This window comes from Hemiscyllium ocellatum, chromosome 23 (assembly GCF_020745735.1).
Source record: "Hemiscyllium ocellatum isolate sHemOce1 chromosome 23, sHemOce1.pat.X.cur, whole genome shotgun sequence".
Lineage (NCBI taxonomy): Eukaryota > Metazoa > Chordata > Chondrichthyes > Orectolobiformes > Hemiscylliidae > Hemiscyllium > Hemiscyllium ocellatum.
The window spans coordinates 57,132,002-57,146,912 of NC_083423.1; the positions used below are offsets into that span (position 1 = coordinate 57,132,002).

The 14,911-nt window shown below is 39.7% G+C and overlaps 1 protein-coding gene across 1 annotated transcript in view; it reads right to left on the minus strand.

Annotated features, from left to right (window-relative positions):
- Positions 1 to 296: 296 nt before the first annotated feature.
- The window catches only part of lta4h (leukotriene A4 hydrolase), a 67,603-nt gene continuing 52,988 nt past the window's right edge, over positions 297 to 14,911 (minus strand). Inside the window, exons 14-19 of the mRNA XM_060843283.1 lie at positions 14,445 to 14,515; positions 9,259 to 9,313; positions 8,313 to 8,408; positions 5,808 to 5,890; positions 3,298 to 3,402; positions 297 to 610 (exon numbers count right to left, since the gene is read on the minus strand). Of these exons, the coding sequence (XP_060699266.1) occupies positions 493 to 610; positions 3,298 to 3,402; positions 5,808 to 5,890; positions 8,313 to 8,408; positions 9,259 to 9,313; positions 14,445 to 14,515 (528 nt within the window). The 3' untranslated portion in view covers positions 297 to 492. The remainder of the gene's footprint in view (positions 611 to 3,297; positions 3,403 to 5,807; positions 5,891 to 8,312; positions 8,409 to 9,258; positions 9,314 to 14,444; positions 14,516 to 14,911) is intronic.

Genomic DNA, 14,911 nt, shown 5'->3' on the forward strand with positions numbered 1-14,911 from the left:
TACAGTTGGATTCATTGCACAGACAAAAGCAGGCTTTACAATATTCCTGAAGAAGGGCTCATGCCCGAAACGTTGATTCTCCTGCTCCTTGGATGCTGCCTGACCTGCTGCGCTTTTCCAGCAACACATTTCAGCTCTGATCTACAGCATCTGCAGTCCTCACTTTCTCCTTTACAATACTTTGTACAATCTACCTTTTGTTACCATTCAAGCCTGCATCTTTTGGACTTTAGAAAAAAAACAAAACGTAGAGAGACAAGTAGAGATTAAAAATTTTATTTGAAACAATGCACTTACTGTATCTATGGAGCAATGAATGGATTCAAAATTCAACATTTTGATTAGAACAATTCTATTTTGGCTTAAAACTGAAAAATGATTGGAATCAACAAATAGGTTTTTCATAATCTGTAGAGAAAGTATGACAGTAACCAAATTCTTTATTTTGTAATGAAATCTGAAAAGAGTGCCTACTGCTGCAATGGTCAATTATTAGACAAGGTAGAGGTCCTTGGCTACCAGTGCAGCTGTGATTGGGTGCATGCAGGGCTTGTTCTTCTTGAAGGTTTCAATTGCTTGCTCTCGTGCTTGTTCAAAGTTGTACAAGTCTCTGTAACATTCATTTAAAACAAGCACAAAGTCAGTAATTATATACAAAACAGTAACAGACCATCTACACATTGGAACATTACTGTATTACAATGTCTTTGGAATCAAGCATGTTTCCACATAGGTTGCAAACATGAGCAAATATTTATGTTAAAAGGGAAAACAACATTCTTCTTCTAATATACAGCTACATGGTACTGGTTACTTTTAGTTACAATACCAAGATTAAGGAAAAGTGCTAGGTATGAGCAACACTCAAGGAGCAATTAGCGACTTAAGCAATATTATAAGCATGAATTAAGACATTTGTATTTTGATGCTGGGATTTTTCTGTAGTGTATTCACAGATATAAGGCACACGGTCAGCTAAGTAAACAGGATGACATTGTTCATATTGTACAGGGATAGCTGCTGCCCAAACATTTGTAGAAAATCAGGAAATGCTGTGTGTAAACAGTGATACAGTGGGCACCAACGAATTAGAGCATGTAATTTGCTTGACTGCATCGATGAGCTCCCCTTTTTCATCCCAGAGTAAACATCTCTCAGCTAAATAGTAATCTAAAGTACCAGTCAAAATTAAAAGCAATCCTACAAGATGTCTTTCAGCAGATCAGATCTTCCAGGGCCTTGCCCTTGCTGCTCTCTCAATTCCCACCATTCATGTCCTCTCGTGCACTTTGATTATAGGTCTTCTCGCCTTTGGTGGTCATACCTTCAGGTCTAATGCTCTGTAACACACACTTTACAACTCTGCCTCTCTAACTCACTTTCCTTCTTGAGGGTGCTCCTTACCTCCTAGCTCTTTGACCATGCATTTGACCTAATCTCCTCCTATGGCTTGGTGTCATATGTTTTGTTATAATGCTCCTGTGAAGCACTTTGGGATAGATATGTGTTAAAGTCACAATACAAAGTGTCAAAGTTATATTTCTTAAATCATTGTTTCTTTTCTCAGTAACCCAGTTGTTCTTTACATTGAGGAAAAATCAACATATGAAACTTCACAGTTAAAAATTTTTCATTTTATAACACAACCTATTATTGTCATTTCAGTCAAAAACAAAACTGCTGGAGAAGCTCTGTGGAGAAAAAGCAGAATAACCGTTTTAGGTCCAGAACTGGGTTCTGAAGAAAGGTCACTGGACCTGAAATGTGTGAGATATCGTGCTATTGGCTATCTTTACTAACTCATTCACCAGCTTGCTATATTTATCAATACCAGATTGCTGTTCATTCATTCATAATCCTTTACTAACCCGGTTATTTATTATACATGGTCGCATCCATTCAGTCATAAAACCATGGTTCTGTATTATACAAATTTAAACCATTATTGCATTCAGCATAAAGAACAATACCATCCTCCATCAAATCTCCATGAAACATCATAATGTTAATCAGTCCTGATCAACCATCTCCTGGATTAAGTACCTATTAAATACCTTTTAACTGGGCCATTATCCCTTTAAAAAACTAACTGACAAAGCAGCGCTTGCATGAAATTGCATGAATGAAAGAAACTCATACTGGCAAATAGTAAATAAATTTCACCACAGCTGCAGTAATCAGTTTAATATCCTTTATGATTTCTAACCTATTTAGAGAAAAAGGCCTAGTTTTTTTTAAAACCAACATTTACTAATTTAGAAGACAAAAGAACTAACATCTCTGATTATGCAAGCAGACCAGACAAACATCCCATCAGAAGTAGCAGCCTGCAGTTAGCATGTTGTTAACCCATCTCCTGTCTCCCAGGAGAGAAGCCCTTCATGTACTATCAATGAAAAATGTAACACTATAGTAATGATATGTAAGAACTGTGTGTAAAGGGGCTCTTGTAAAAACTACTTCGAGATTCTATTGCCACCTCCCACTTGTGCTGTGATTGCTGAATACAGAGGCTATTTTCGCCACTCACTGGTATTGGCTGTTATTTGAACATGATCCCACAAACATTAATTCTGCTTTCTCTCCAGATGTGCCAGACCAGGGTTTCTCCAACAATTTTAGTCTTTGTTTCAGATTTCCAGAATTAGCATTGGTCATTTAAATCTTTGACACATCTCATTCGGACTATTCAAATGGCCAGCTTTCTACAGTCTTAAGGCTCTGCTGCTTGTGTCCTAACTTGCAACAAGTCTCATTCACCCATTACCTCTGTGCTCACTAACCTACTGATAAAGTAACATTTGATTTTAAATTCTTATCCTTGTTTTCACATCCTTCTAGACCAAAACCAAAGATACAAGTTGTCCTCTAATTCTAGTCTCTCATCATCCCTCAGTTTAGTAACTCTACAAAGCTGCCCAAACTCCCGGTTCTGGAATATATTGCTTCTAAACCTCTCCCCTCAGCCTCTCCCTTGCCTCTAGATACTTGTTAAAACTTGTCTTTTAGACCATACCCCATGGTCACCTGCCCTTACACGAAAGCACGATTAAAGTTATTGGTTTAAAATACTGCTAAACTTCAACAACAAATGCTATTTAACAACTTTTATTAACATGGTGCAAAATCCGCTTTTTATTTTAATTTTTAAAAGCTCTAAGTGGTCTTCTAGCTTGTTTCTTTGCCTTTCTACTCTGCACCTCTCCCCCAAGGTAATAAGTAACAAAGTCAAGGGTCGGCCAGTTCTCTCCAATGAGGATGACTCAGCAACTATTTAATTTTAAATTGAAATCCTACCTATAAAGAGGGCGAGTGAACTTCATTCTACCTTGCACAGTGACCATTTCCAAAGCAAGTGGGATGGCCTTTTCCCACTGAGCTCGGAGGCACAAACGCAGCCATCTTAAATGAAGAAAAAAACCATAGTTTACAAAACAGAGTGAAGTAGTTTTATTTAAATTTCTATCATCAGACTCAAAGACAAAGACAATGATTAAATAATATCAAGAGAGACAATTCATGGTATAATCTATTGGGCATAGTGCAATGGGATTAGTTTTGGGCTGTTGAACACATACGATGAAGCAAACTGCCTGTGGTGTAATCTTTATGGCTCCATTGCTATTCATGTCGTTTAATTCAGCAGCTCTTAACATACATCTTGTTGTGTTAGGCTTTAACTTAAATTACTGAATCATTCAAATTTTAAGCACATTTTGCATTAATGGACGGGTTGGACCGAAGGGTCTGTTTCCATGCTGTACATCTCTATGACTCTCTGCTCTCTTCAAAATAACAGAATCATAACTGTTTGAGGACATCTCTATTCTCCTCCTCTCACCACCAAGTCCTCTGAAGGTGCTGACTCATATTGGGGTGTCTTTCTCCAGGGCAGTATTAACCCTCCTATTCGAGCGATCACTCCTCACGTGCAAGATTCTGTAGTTAGGGTTGGCATGCTAGTTGAAGCTGGAAAAGTGGAATGACCTTTCCTCAGGCAGGTTAAACTCCACAGTCTTCTCAGCAGAGGTTCAAATGAATAGTTAGAATGACAAACTTCTGGTTGAATCCCTAATAAAGCTGTCACTAGCAGCCTACCAGTTCATGGTTTCACTAGAAGTATAGAGTCATTTTGTAATACAGCATGGAAATAGGCCCTTTTGGTCCCAATTGGTCCATGCTGCCCACTTAACTAGTTTCAATTGCCCGCATTTGGTCCATAGACCTCTAAAATCAGTCTCATCGTGTAACTTTCCACATTTTAAAAAAATGTTATTGTACCTGCCTCAACCACTTTCAATTGCAACCCAATTCATATACGCACCATTCTCTGAGTGAAGTAGTTGCCCCTCAGGTCCTTCTTAAATTTTTCCCCTCTTATTTTAAACCTAAGCCCTTTGGTTTTCAATTTGCCATCCCTGGGGAAAAAAACAGACTATGCACTCATCCTATGACCCTCATGAGTTTATAATCTCAATAAAGTCAGCCTTCATCCTCCGACGTTCCAAGGAATAACTCCTATCCTGGTCAACCTCTCCCCATAACTCAGGCCCACTACTCCTGGCAACATCCTTGTAAATCTTCTTTGCACTTTTTTTCAGTTTAACTATGTTTTTCCTAAAACAGGGTGATCAAAACTGTACACAACACTCCAAATGTGGCCTCAACAATGACATATACAACTGTAATATAAGTCCCAACTCCTGTACTCAGTGCCTTGACTGATGAAGGCTAGCATGCTAAATGCCTTCTTCACTACCCTGTCTACTTGTGATGCCACTTTCAACGAACTATGTACACATACTCCTGGGTCCCTCTGTTTCATAACACTCCTCTAGACCTTACCATTTACTGACTTTCCAAAGTGCAACAGCTTACACTGATTTGAATTGAATTGAATTTGCCAATCTGCAGTCCACTTCCCTATCTGATCAAGATCCCTCTATAATTTTTGATAACCTTCCTCACGATCAACGAAAACACCTAGTTTTTGTATCATCCACAAACTTACTAATCATGCCTTGTACATTCACATCCAGATCATTTATGCATACTAGTCACAGGCCTCCAGTCCGTGAAACAACCTTCAACCATCACCCTCTGCTTCCTATCATTGAGCCAAAGTTTGAATCCAGTTATCTAGCTCTCCCTGGATCCCATGCGACCTAGCCTGCCATGTGGGACCTTGTCAAAGGCCTTACTAAAGTCCATATAGACAGTATTCGCTGCCCTACTCTCATCTATCCTCTCGGTGACCTTTCAAAAATTCTAAAAGATTTGTCAGACATGACTTCCCACACATGAATCCACACTGACTATCCCTAAATAGGCATTAACCAAATGCCAGTTGATTCTGTCCCTCTATTCTCTTCAATAACATGCCCAAAACACTGATTTTCCTGCTCCTCCGATGCTGCCTGACCTGCTGTGCTTTTCCAGCACCACACTCTCGACTCTTGTCAGAGATGATGTCAGGCTCACTGGCTTGTAGTTCCCTGGCTTGTCTTAGCTACCTTTCTTAAACAATGAACAACATTAGCCACCCTCTAGTCTTTAGCCACCCCACAATTTCACCAATGGCTAAAGATGAAGCAAAAATCTCTGTGTGGGCCTCTGCAATTTCTTCCCTAACCTCCCACAATGTCAGAGGATGGGTTGAAACAGGCCCGGGGATTTATCCACGTTAATGCGGTTGGAGGCTGCAAACACTTCCTCTCTGGTAATATTAAGTGGTCAAAAATACCCTGCTTGTTGCCCTTATTTCCTCAGTATCCATGATCCTCTTACCAGCAAACACAAAATTATACCTGAATTTTATCTCTGCATTTTTGACACTGTTGAATTTGTAAAGATCCTGCATTCGTTTCACATTGTTGAGACGCATTGGAGGCTAAAGACCAAAAGGGAAGAGGTTACAAGAATGAATAACAGCATTAAACATTTATTAAGCATTAACTGAATTACTGGGCCTGTTGGAAATCACTCTCTTAGTCTTGCATGTCCATACTTTTTTCTGTGGGACAATTATGAAACAAAATTTCTCTTAAAAATCAGTTACCTTCACATAATTTATTTAATCTTTTTTAATTACTAGAAATTAATTATGCAATAGAATGTCCAACAGTAAGTGCTAATGACGTGCCTAAAGATTCCAGTCACTGCACAGCCTTTATCAATTTATCACGAATGTAGCACTTTAACCCCCTAAGAACAAAATCAATTTATAATCAATGATACTATAAATGCTGTGCTGAATTTAAATGATGCTTTGGAGAAAAGGCAAACCATTTAAATGAAGGGCTCTTAAACAAGGGTCTTGAGATAGTTGACGTATTTGCTATAGTTTTCTAAAACTCCTGTGATTTAGCAATAGTTCATTTAATTTGGAAAACAGCTAATGTAACTCCTTTCTTTTCCCCAACAAAGGGGGTCCAAAAGCAGGAAACCACAGGCTGGTTACCTTAACATCTGTCATGGGGGAACAATTATAATGTATGAAAGAAGATATACCAGGTAGTTGGATAAGTTAAAGTGGGATCAGTGGATTTACTGTACTTAGATATCCAGAAGGGCGCTTGATAGGTTGACAAACCAAAGGGTGATGCAGAAAATAAAAACAAAAATTATATTGACATGAATAGAATATTGGCTGGCAAAAGTAAAACAGGAGGTGTGAATGGGTCTTTCAGGGTGGCAAGATATAGCTAGTGTTACACAGGTTGGGACTGGAAGCTCAGCTGTTTACAACGCGTAGGTAGGAAAGTAAGTTGTAAAGAGGACATGAGGTGGCCATGAAAAAGTATTGATCAGTTAAGTGAGTAATGCAAAAATGCAGCAATTAGGATACAATGTATGGAAATGTGAATGTCTATTTGACAGGAAGAAAAAAAGCACATTACCTAAACATTGCGATAGGTTGCAGAGTTGTGATGCAGAGAGATCTGGGTGCCTTCATGCATGAATCACAAATGGTTAGTATGCAGGTACAGCAAATAATTAGGAAAGTCAGTAGAATGTTATCATTTATCATGACGGGAATTCAATACAAAAGTAGTAACACTTTGCTTCAATTATACAGGGCAATGGTGAGAGTTGTGTGCATAGCATTGGCCACCTTATTTAAGGAAAGATATAAAATGAATTAGACAAATTCACAGCAAGTTTACCAGACTAATTCTTGGAATGGTCAGGTTGTCTTTTGAGGAAAAGTTGGACAGATTAGGTTTAGATTAGATTAGACTTACAGTGTGGAAACAGGCCCTTCGGCCCAACAAGTCCACACCGACCCGCCGAAGCGAAACCCCACCCATACCCCTACATTACCCCTTACCTAACACTACGGGCAATTTAGCATGGCCAATTCACCTGACCCGCACATCTTTGGACTGTGGGAGGAAACCGGAGCACCTGGAGGAAACCCACGCAGACACGGGGAGAACGTGCAAACTCCACACAGTCAGTCGCCTGAGTCGGGAATTGAACCCGGGTCTTCAGGCGCTGTGAGGCAGCAGTGCTAACCACTGTGCCGCCCTTACATCTTTGTATCTGCTGAGGTTTAGAGGAATAAGGCAACTTGATTGAAACATAACACCCTATGGAGTTCTGATAGGGTCGGTGTGGAGAAGTGTTCTCTCTTATAGAAGAATCTAGAACTAGGAGTCACTGTCTAAAGAGATTCCCATCTAATACAGAGATTAGGTGATTTTTTTCCCCCTGCTTTAAAAGGTTTGATGTTGATTCCTAGATCTTTTTTTAGGCAGAGGTAACATTCCTGGTTAAGCAAGGTGGGATGGTGTTGAAAAAGTTAACAGGATAGATTGGAATGCAGACTTTGGGCTGCAATCAGATCAGCCATGATCTTATTGAAGTGGAGCAGGCATAAGGATCTGAAAAGATTACTCTTGGTCCTAATTCATATGTTTGTAAAATAATCCATACTATCAGTAGAATTTAAACCCCAAATCCTACAGGCAAAACCTCAAATGTTGCTAAAAGAACAAATATCCTCTTTTAGACAGTTATTTTTAAAATGAATGTGTAGTCAGAGAAGAGAAATCTAAAACTACAACACTTAGAAATTATCTAAGATTGTGCTTGAATACTGTAATAAGTCCAAAAAATTAAAAAGGTTCAGCCAATGCTATTTAACCAATATAACAGAATCTAAATCCATACCTAGCCCTACAAAGATTACACTTAATTCTTCACAAGACTCAGAATTGAGTAAAGATTCATCTCCACTTCACTGAGTCAATCCAGGTGGTCATTTTCCTGACATTCTGCATTTCATCCCACTTAAACCTAGGTCCTACCTCCAACAGTAAAAGAGCAAGGAATTCAATCTTTTGCTGAGATGTCATTTCCTTTAGATCATTTTCAGTAAAACAGTCCAACTCCACATCGGTGGCCTGAAAAGAATGGTTCTGTTCAGTTTGTATTCATTTTGTTTTAAAAGAATGAACTTCTCATATACAAAACAGTATCAAAACTAGTAACAAATCTAATGCCTGCAAGACAGTTGCCAATAAAATAAGTTTAAAAATTTAAAATCATATAGTGAAAGCAACGTGACAAAGGCAATAGATTTGGTTACACATAAACTAGTTGAAAGCAGGCGTTATGAAAAAAAACAAAGTTAAAAAAAGTGCAACACTGCTTTAATGGAAATATTGGATACATTTTTTTTTAAAAAACACAAAAGCTTTCAATTATCAGAAGCAGATTATCTGCTAAATGGATTAATGCCACAGTGTGCATTGAAGGTTTCAGACATAATTTCATAACAAAAAACACCGTCCTTGCCTGCACTGAAAGCAAGACATCATTTCAAGTACCTCATTTTAAATAGAAGTATGATGGGAGGTCAGAAACGACCTTAAATATCATGTAGTTTAACAAGTTCAACACAGGAAATATATTATTCCTCAATAAGTTTTCACTTGGTACAATTTTTGCTCTTAAGTTTAAATGTAAAGTTCCTTTTGAGAAAAAAAAAATTTGCAGGAAGATGTGTGGTAGCAATTGTGCAGTGTGATGTGAGGAGAAACACACAGGCAGAAATGGGTCATGGCAGTAGGCTTAGCAACAGGGTACACAGAATCACTAATGCCAGAATTTATGAAATAGACTACTCAGCCAATAGCTGTGAATCCATAATTGGAACCAAATTCCTTATAGCATTAATAACTGAAGGCTGACTGATGCATAATTCCAGCATTTATAATTTTGTTTTTACATAAACAGAACAATTTTACTCACTATGCTCCATCGTTTACAGAGAGATATGCAATCATCATCCATAGAGGTGTCATAACTACAAAACAAACATGATATCATTAGCATGTATCCTTACAGTTGACTCCAAAAGACCGAAGCAAACTGATTCAGCAAATTGTGTGAGACAAAAGCATAGAAAATAACTATCCTCAGCTCCATTTTGGATACTTTATAAGTGCAGTGATTGTGCCAAATTAAATCTGAGTTGTGTAATTCTGCATCTATGATAGGTCAACAGTAACAAAGCCAGCAGACGTATTTCTGATCATTGACCAATTCTGATTTTCAGATCTCAGAGTATGCAGAAGTTTTCCAAAGTAAGCAAACAGCACAGGTTTGTAGTTATGCATTTTGCACTAGGACCACATCTCGAGAAACGCAAAAATTTAAGGAAATGGTTAATTAGAGAATGTTTAATTTTGAAGAAATTTGGAGTATAGAGCACAGAGGTAGTTTATAAAGGTGAACAGAACCTTTTTTCCCAAAAACCATTTCGAGTCAGAGATGTACAGCAAGGAAACAGACCCTTCAGTCCAACCCGTCCATGCCAACCCAATCTGGTCCCACCTGCCAGCACCCGGCCCATTTCCCTCCAAACCCTTCCCATGCATATACCCATCCAAATGCCTCTTAAATGTTGCAATTGTACCAGCCTCCACCACATCCTCTGGCAGCTCATTCCATACACGTACCACACTCTACATGAAAAAGTTGCCCATTAGGTCTCTTTTATATCTTTCCCCTCTCACCCTAAACCTATGCCCTCTAGTTCTGGACTCCCCGAACCCAGGGAATAGACTTTACCTATTTATCCTATCCATGCCCCTCATAATTTTGTAAACCTCTATAAGGTCACCCCTCAGCCTCCGACGCTCCAGGGAAAACAGCCCCAGCCTGTTCAGCCTCTCCTTGTAGCTCAGATCCTCCAACCCTGGCAACATCCTTGTAAATCTTTTCTGAACCCTTTCAAGTTTCACAACATCTTTCCGATAGGAAGGAGACCAGAATTGCACATAATATTCCAACAGTGGCCTAACCAATGTCCTGCACAGTCGTAACATAACCTCCCAACTCCTGTACTTAATACTCTGACCAATAAAGGAAAGCATACCAAACACCTTCTTCACTATCCTATCTACCTGCGACTCCACTTTCAAGGAGTTATGAACCTGCACTCCAAGGTCTCTTTGTTCAGTAACACTCCCTCGGACCTTACCATTAAGTGTATAAGTCCTGCTAAGATTTGCTTTCCCAAAATGCAGCACCTTGCATTTATCTGAATTAAACTCCATCTGCCACTTCTCAGCCCATTGGCCCATCTGGTAAAAAATGAGGTCTGCAGATGCTGGAAATGATGAAGGGCTCATGCCCGAAACGTCAAATTTCCTATTCCTTGGATTCTGCCTAACCTGCTGTGCTTTAACCAGCAACACATTTTCAGCATTGGCCCATCTGGTCAAGATCCTGTTGTAATCTGAGGTAACCCTCTTTGCTGTCCACTACACCTCCAATTTTGGTGTCATCTGCAAACTTACTAACTATACCTCTTATGCTTGCATCCAAATCATTTATGTAAATGACAAAAGGTAGAGGGCCCAGCACCGATCCTTGTGGCACTCCACTGGTCACAGGCCTCCAGTCTGAAAAACAACCCTTCACCACCACTCTCTGTCTTCTACCTTTGAGCCAGTTCTGTATCCAAATGGCTAGTTCTCCCTGTATTCCATGAGATCTAACCTTGCTAATCAGTCTCCCATGGGGAACCTTGTTGAACGCCTTACTGAAGTCCATATAGATCACATCTACTGCTCTGCCTTCATCAAAAAACTCAATCAAGTTTGTAAGACGATTTCCCACGCACAAAGCCATGTTGACTATCCCGAATCAGTCCTTGCCTTTCCGAATACATGTACATCCTGTCCCTCAGGACTCCCTCCAACAACTTGCGCACCACTGAGGTCAGGCCCACTGGTCTATAGTTCCCTGGCTTGTCCTTACCACCCTTCTTAAACAGTGGCACCACGTTAGCCAACCTCCAGTCTTCCAGCACCTCACCTGTGACTATCGATGGTACAAATATCTCAGCAAGAGGCCCAGCAATCACATTTCTAGCTTCCCACAGAGTTCTTGGGTACACCTGGTCAGGTCCTGGGGATTTATTCACCTTTAACCATTTCAAGACATCCAGTATTTCCTCCTCTATAATCTGGACATTTTGCAAGATATGATCTATTTCCCTACAGTCTACATCTTCCACATCCCTTTCCACAGTAAATACTGATGTAAAATATTCATTTAGTATCTCCCCCATTTTCTGTGGCTCCACACAAAGACTGCCTTGCTGACCTTTGAGGGGCCCTATTCTTTCCCTAGTTACCCTTTTGTCCTTAATATATTTGTAAAACCCATTTGGATTCTCCTTAATTCTATTTGCCAAAGGTATCTCATGTCCCCGTTTTGCCCTCCTGATTTCCCTCTTAAGTGTACACCTACTTTCTTTATACTCTTCCAAGGATTCACTATCTATCCTGTCTGTACCTGACATATGCTTCCTTCTTTTTCTTAACCAAACCCTCAATTTCTTTAGTCATCCAGCATTCCCTACAGTTACCAGCTTTCCCTTTCACCCTGACTGGAATACACTTTCTATGGATTCTTGCTATCTCATTTCTGAAGGCTTCCCATTTTCCAGCCGTCTCTTTACCTGCGATCATCTGCCTCCAATCAGCTTTTGAAAGTTCTTGCCTAATACCATCAAAATTAGCCTTCCTCCAATTTAGAACTTCAATTTTTAGATCTGGTCTATCCTTTTTCCATTACTATTTTAAAGCGAATAGAATTATGGTTGCTGGCCCCAAAATGCTCCCCCACTGACACCTCAGTCACCTGCCCTGTCTTATTTCCCAAGAGTAGGTCAAGTTTTGCACCTTCTCTAGTAGGTACATCCACATACTGAATCAGAAAATTGTCTTGTACGCACTTCAGAAATTCCTCTCCATCTAAACCTTTCACACTTTGGCAGTCCCAGCTAATGTTTGGAAAGTTAAAATCCCCTACCATAACCACCCTATTATTCTTACAGATAGCGGAGATCTCCTTACAAGTTTGTTTCTCAATTTCCCTCTGACTATTGGGGGGGTCTATATTACAATCCCAATAAGGTGATCATCCCTTTCTTATTTCTCAGTTCCACCCAAATAACTTCCCTCGATGTATTTCCAGGAATATCCTCCCTTAGCTGTAATGCTATCCCTTATCAAAAATGCCACTCCCCCTTCTCTCTTGCCTCCCTTTCTATCCTTCCTGTAGCATTTGTATCCTGGAACATTCAGCTGCCAGTCCTGCCCATCCCTGAGCCATGTTTCCGTAATTGCTATGATATCCCTGTCCCATGTTCCTAACCATGCCCTGAGTTCATCTGCCTTCCCTGTTAGGCCCCTTGCATTGAAATAAATGCAGTTTAATTTATTAGTCCTACCTTGTCCCTGCCTGTGTGACTCAGTTCTGTTCTCAGCTGTACCTGTCTCAGACCGATCTTTTCCCTCATAATCTCCCTGGGTCCCATCACCCCCTCCCCGCCCCCACCTTACAAGTTTAAATCCTCCCAAGCAGTTCTAGCAAATTTCCCTGCCAGTATATTAGTCCCTTCCAATTTAGGTGCAATCCGTTCTTCTTGTACAGGTCACTTCTAGCCCAACAGAGATTCCAATGGTCCAAAAATGTGAATCCTTCTCCCATACACCAGCTCCTCAGCCATGCATTCATCTGCTCTATCCTCCTATTCCTGCCCTCACTAGCTCGTAGCACTGGGAGTAATCCAGATATTACTACCCTTGAGGACCTCCTTTTTTAAATATCTACCTAACTCTCTAATCTCCCTACAGAGTCTCAACCTTTTCCCTTCCAATGTCGTCGGTTCCAATGTGGACAAGGACCTCCTGCTGGCCCTCTCCGCGACATCCTTGATCCTGGCACCAGGGAAATAACTGCTTTTTCTCTGCTGGCCACAGAAACTTAAATTATAACATAATTGTATGAGTAACACAAGCACATGGAGATAGTTCCAATTTGTCTGATATTGTGTGGACAGGGATTCTCAAGATAGCACACCAGCACCCCATTTCCAAAAAATCTGATTCGAGTCAGATTCCTACAGCAAGGAGACAGGCCAATGGCCCAAAATGGTCCATGCTGACCAAAACGTATGTCCACGCTAACCCTATTTTCCTGCACCTGGCCCATAACCCTAACCCTTTCCTATCCATGTATTTGTCCAAATGCCTTAGGAATGTTGTTAATGTACCCGCCTCAACCATTCCACTGGCAGCACATTTATTATGAATACACCCTCTATTTAAAAAGTTGCCCCTCAGGTTCTGTTTTATTCTTTCCCCTCTAACTAATGTCCTCTAGTCCTTGATTCCCCAACCCTGGGGAAAAGATAGAGTGCAATTTAGATAAAAGATAAGCAAGTAATTGACAATTAAAGATGTTTAGCTGTATGAACTAAAACAGATATCTCAATGACCTTGTTGCCAAAAGTTACAGGAGAAATTATGAGTACAATTTCATGAAGTTTAGAATTATTGAGGTGACATGCTGCTGATTGCAGGATATCCACAGTAGATATCTCAAAAGGAACTATGGGTTAATGGGTATTGAAGACAAACAAAATTAATGTTTTAAATTTCCTTCCTCAGAACAGAACACCAAGCCACCTCTGATCAAGATGGCCGTAATTAAAATTAAGTGAAAGTGACAAATGAACCTGCAAATTGTAGAAAATGAGTGTTCTACCCGTCAGGTACAGGAAACCTCAGCAGCATGCATTACTTCACTATGTAAACTTCAAAATGCAAGAGTACATATTCTATAAATTGGCTCACTAAAATGATTTCTTAAATTCAGTGATCAAAAGGTTTTCAATTTTATGGAGGAAATTTTAAAGTTTGACAAATTATAGAATTTGGAATTATTTTGGTGTGAACCATTTTTTCATTTTGTAAACAAACTCCTAGCCGTTTTCCTTCAATAATCACATGTCCTGCAATATTAAATGAATACTATAGCAATTATATTGTCAAAGTCCACTCAATTTTAAAAGTGTTAGCTTATTTGCATGCCAAGGCTTAACTTCAGAAACCATATTGAAATAACAGAAGACTCACTGTGGTGTGACTGGTGGAATTCCAGGAGAATGGAACCAGGTATTCCAGTCAACTTTATTCAAAATCTCGGTCTAGTGAGAAGTAAACATCTCAATGAAATAGTGCTGCAGAACATGTTTATCGATCAATGTAAAGCAAACATCTTTCAGGGTTAGGAGTGGGAGGGATTTGATGCGACAGAGATGGTGGCTGAAGGATTCAAGGGAGAACAGTGGATGGCAGTGTGTTGTGGAAGATTTAAGGAATTGGGCATGTTTACAGGTTATTTTGTTTTACAGTAAGAAAAAGTCAGCTTCTCCTGGCCCACAAGTTCTATTGTCAAAGCACTTAACTAGTGAATCAGCTCTTCTCATTTTCCACTTAGAAAAGTACAGCACAGAACACACCGATGTTGTGCAAAGGTTTAATCCAAATGTAAAATATAATAACTTAATCTATGCACCCCTCAACTCAGTGCTATCCATGTA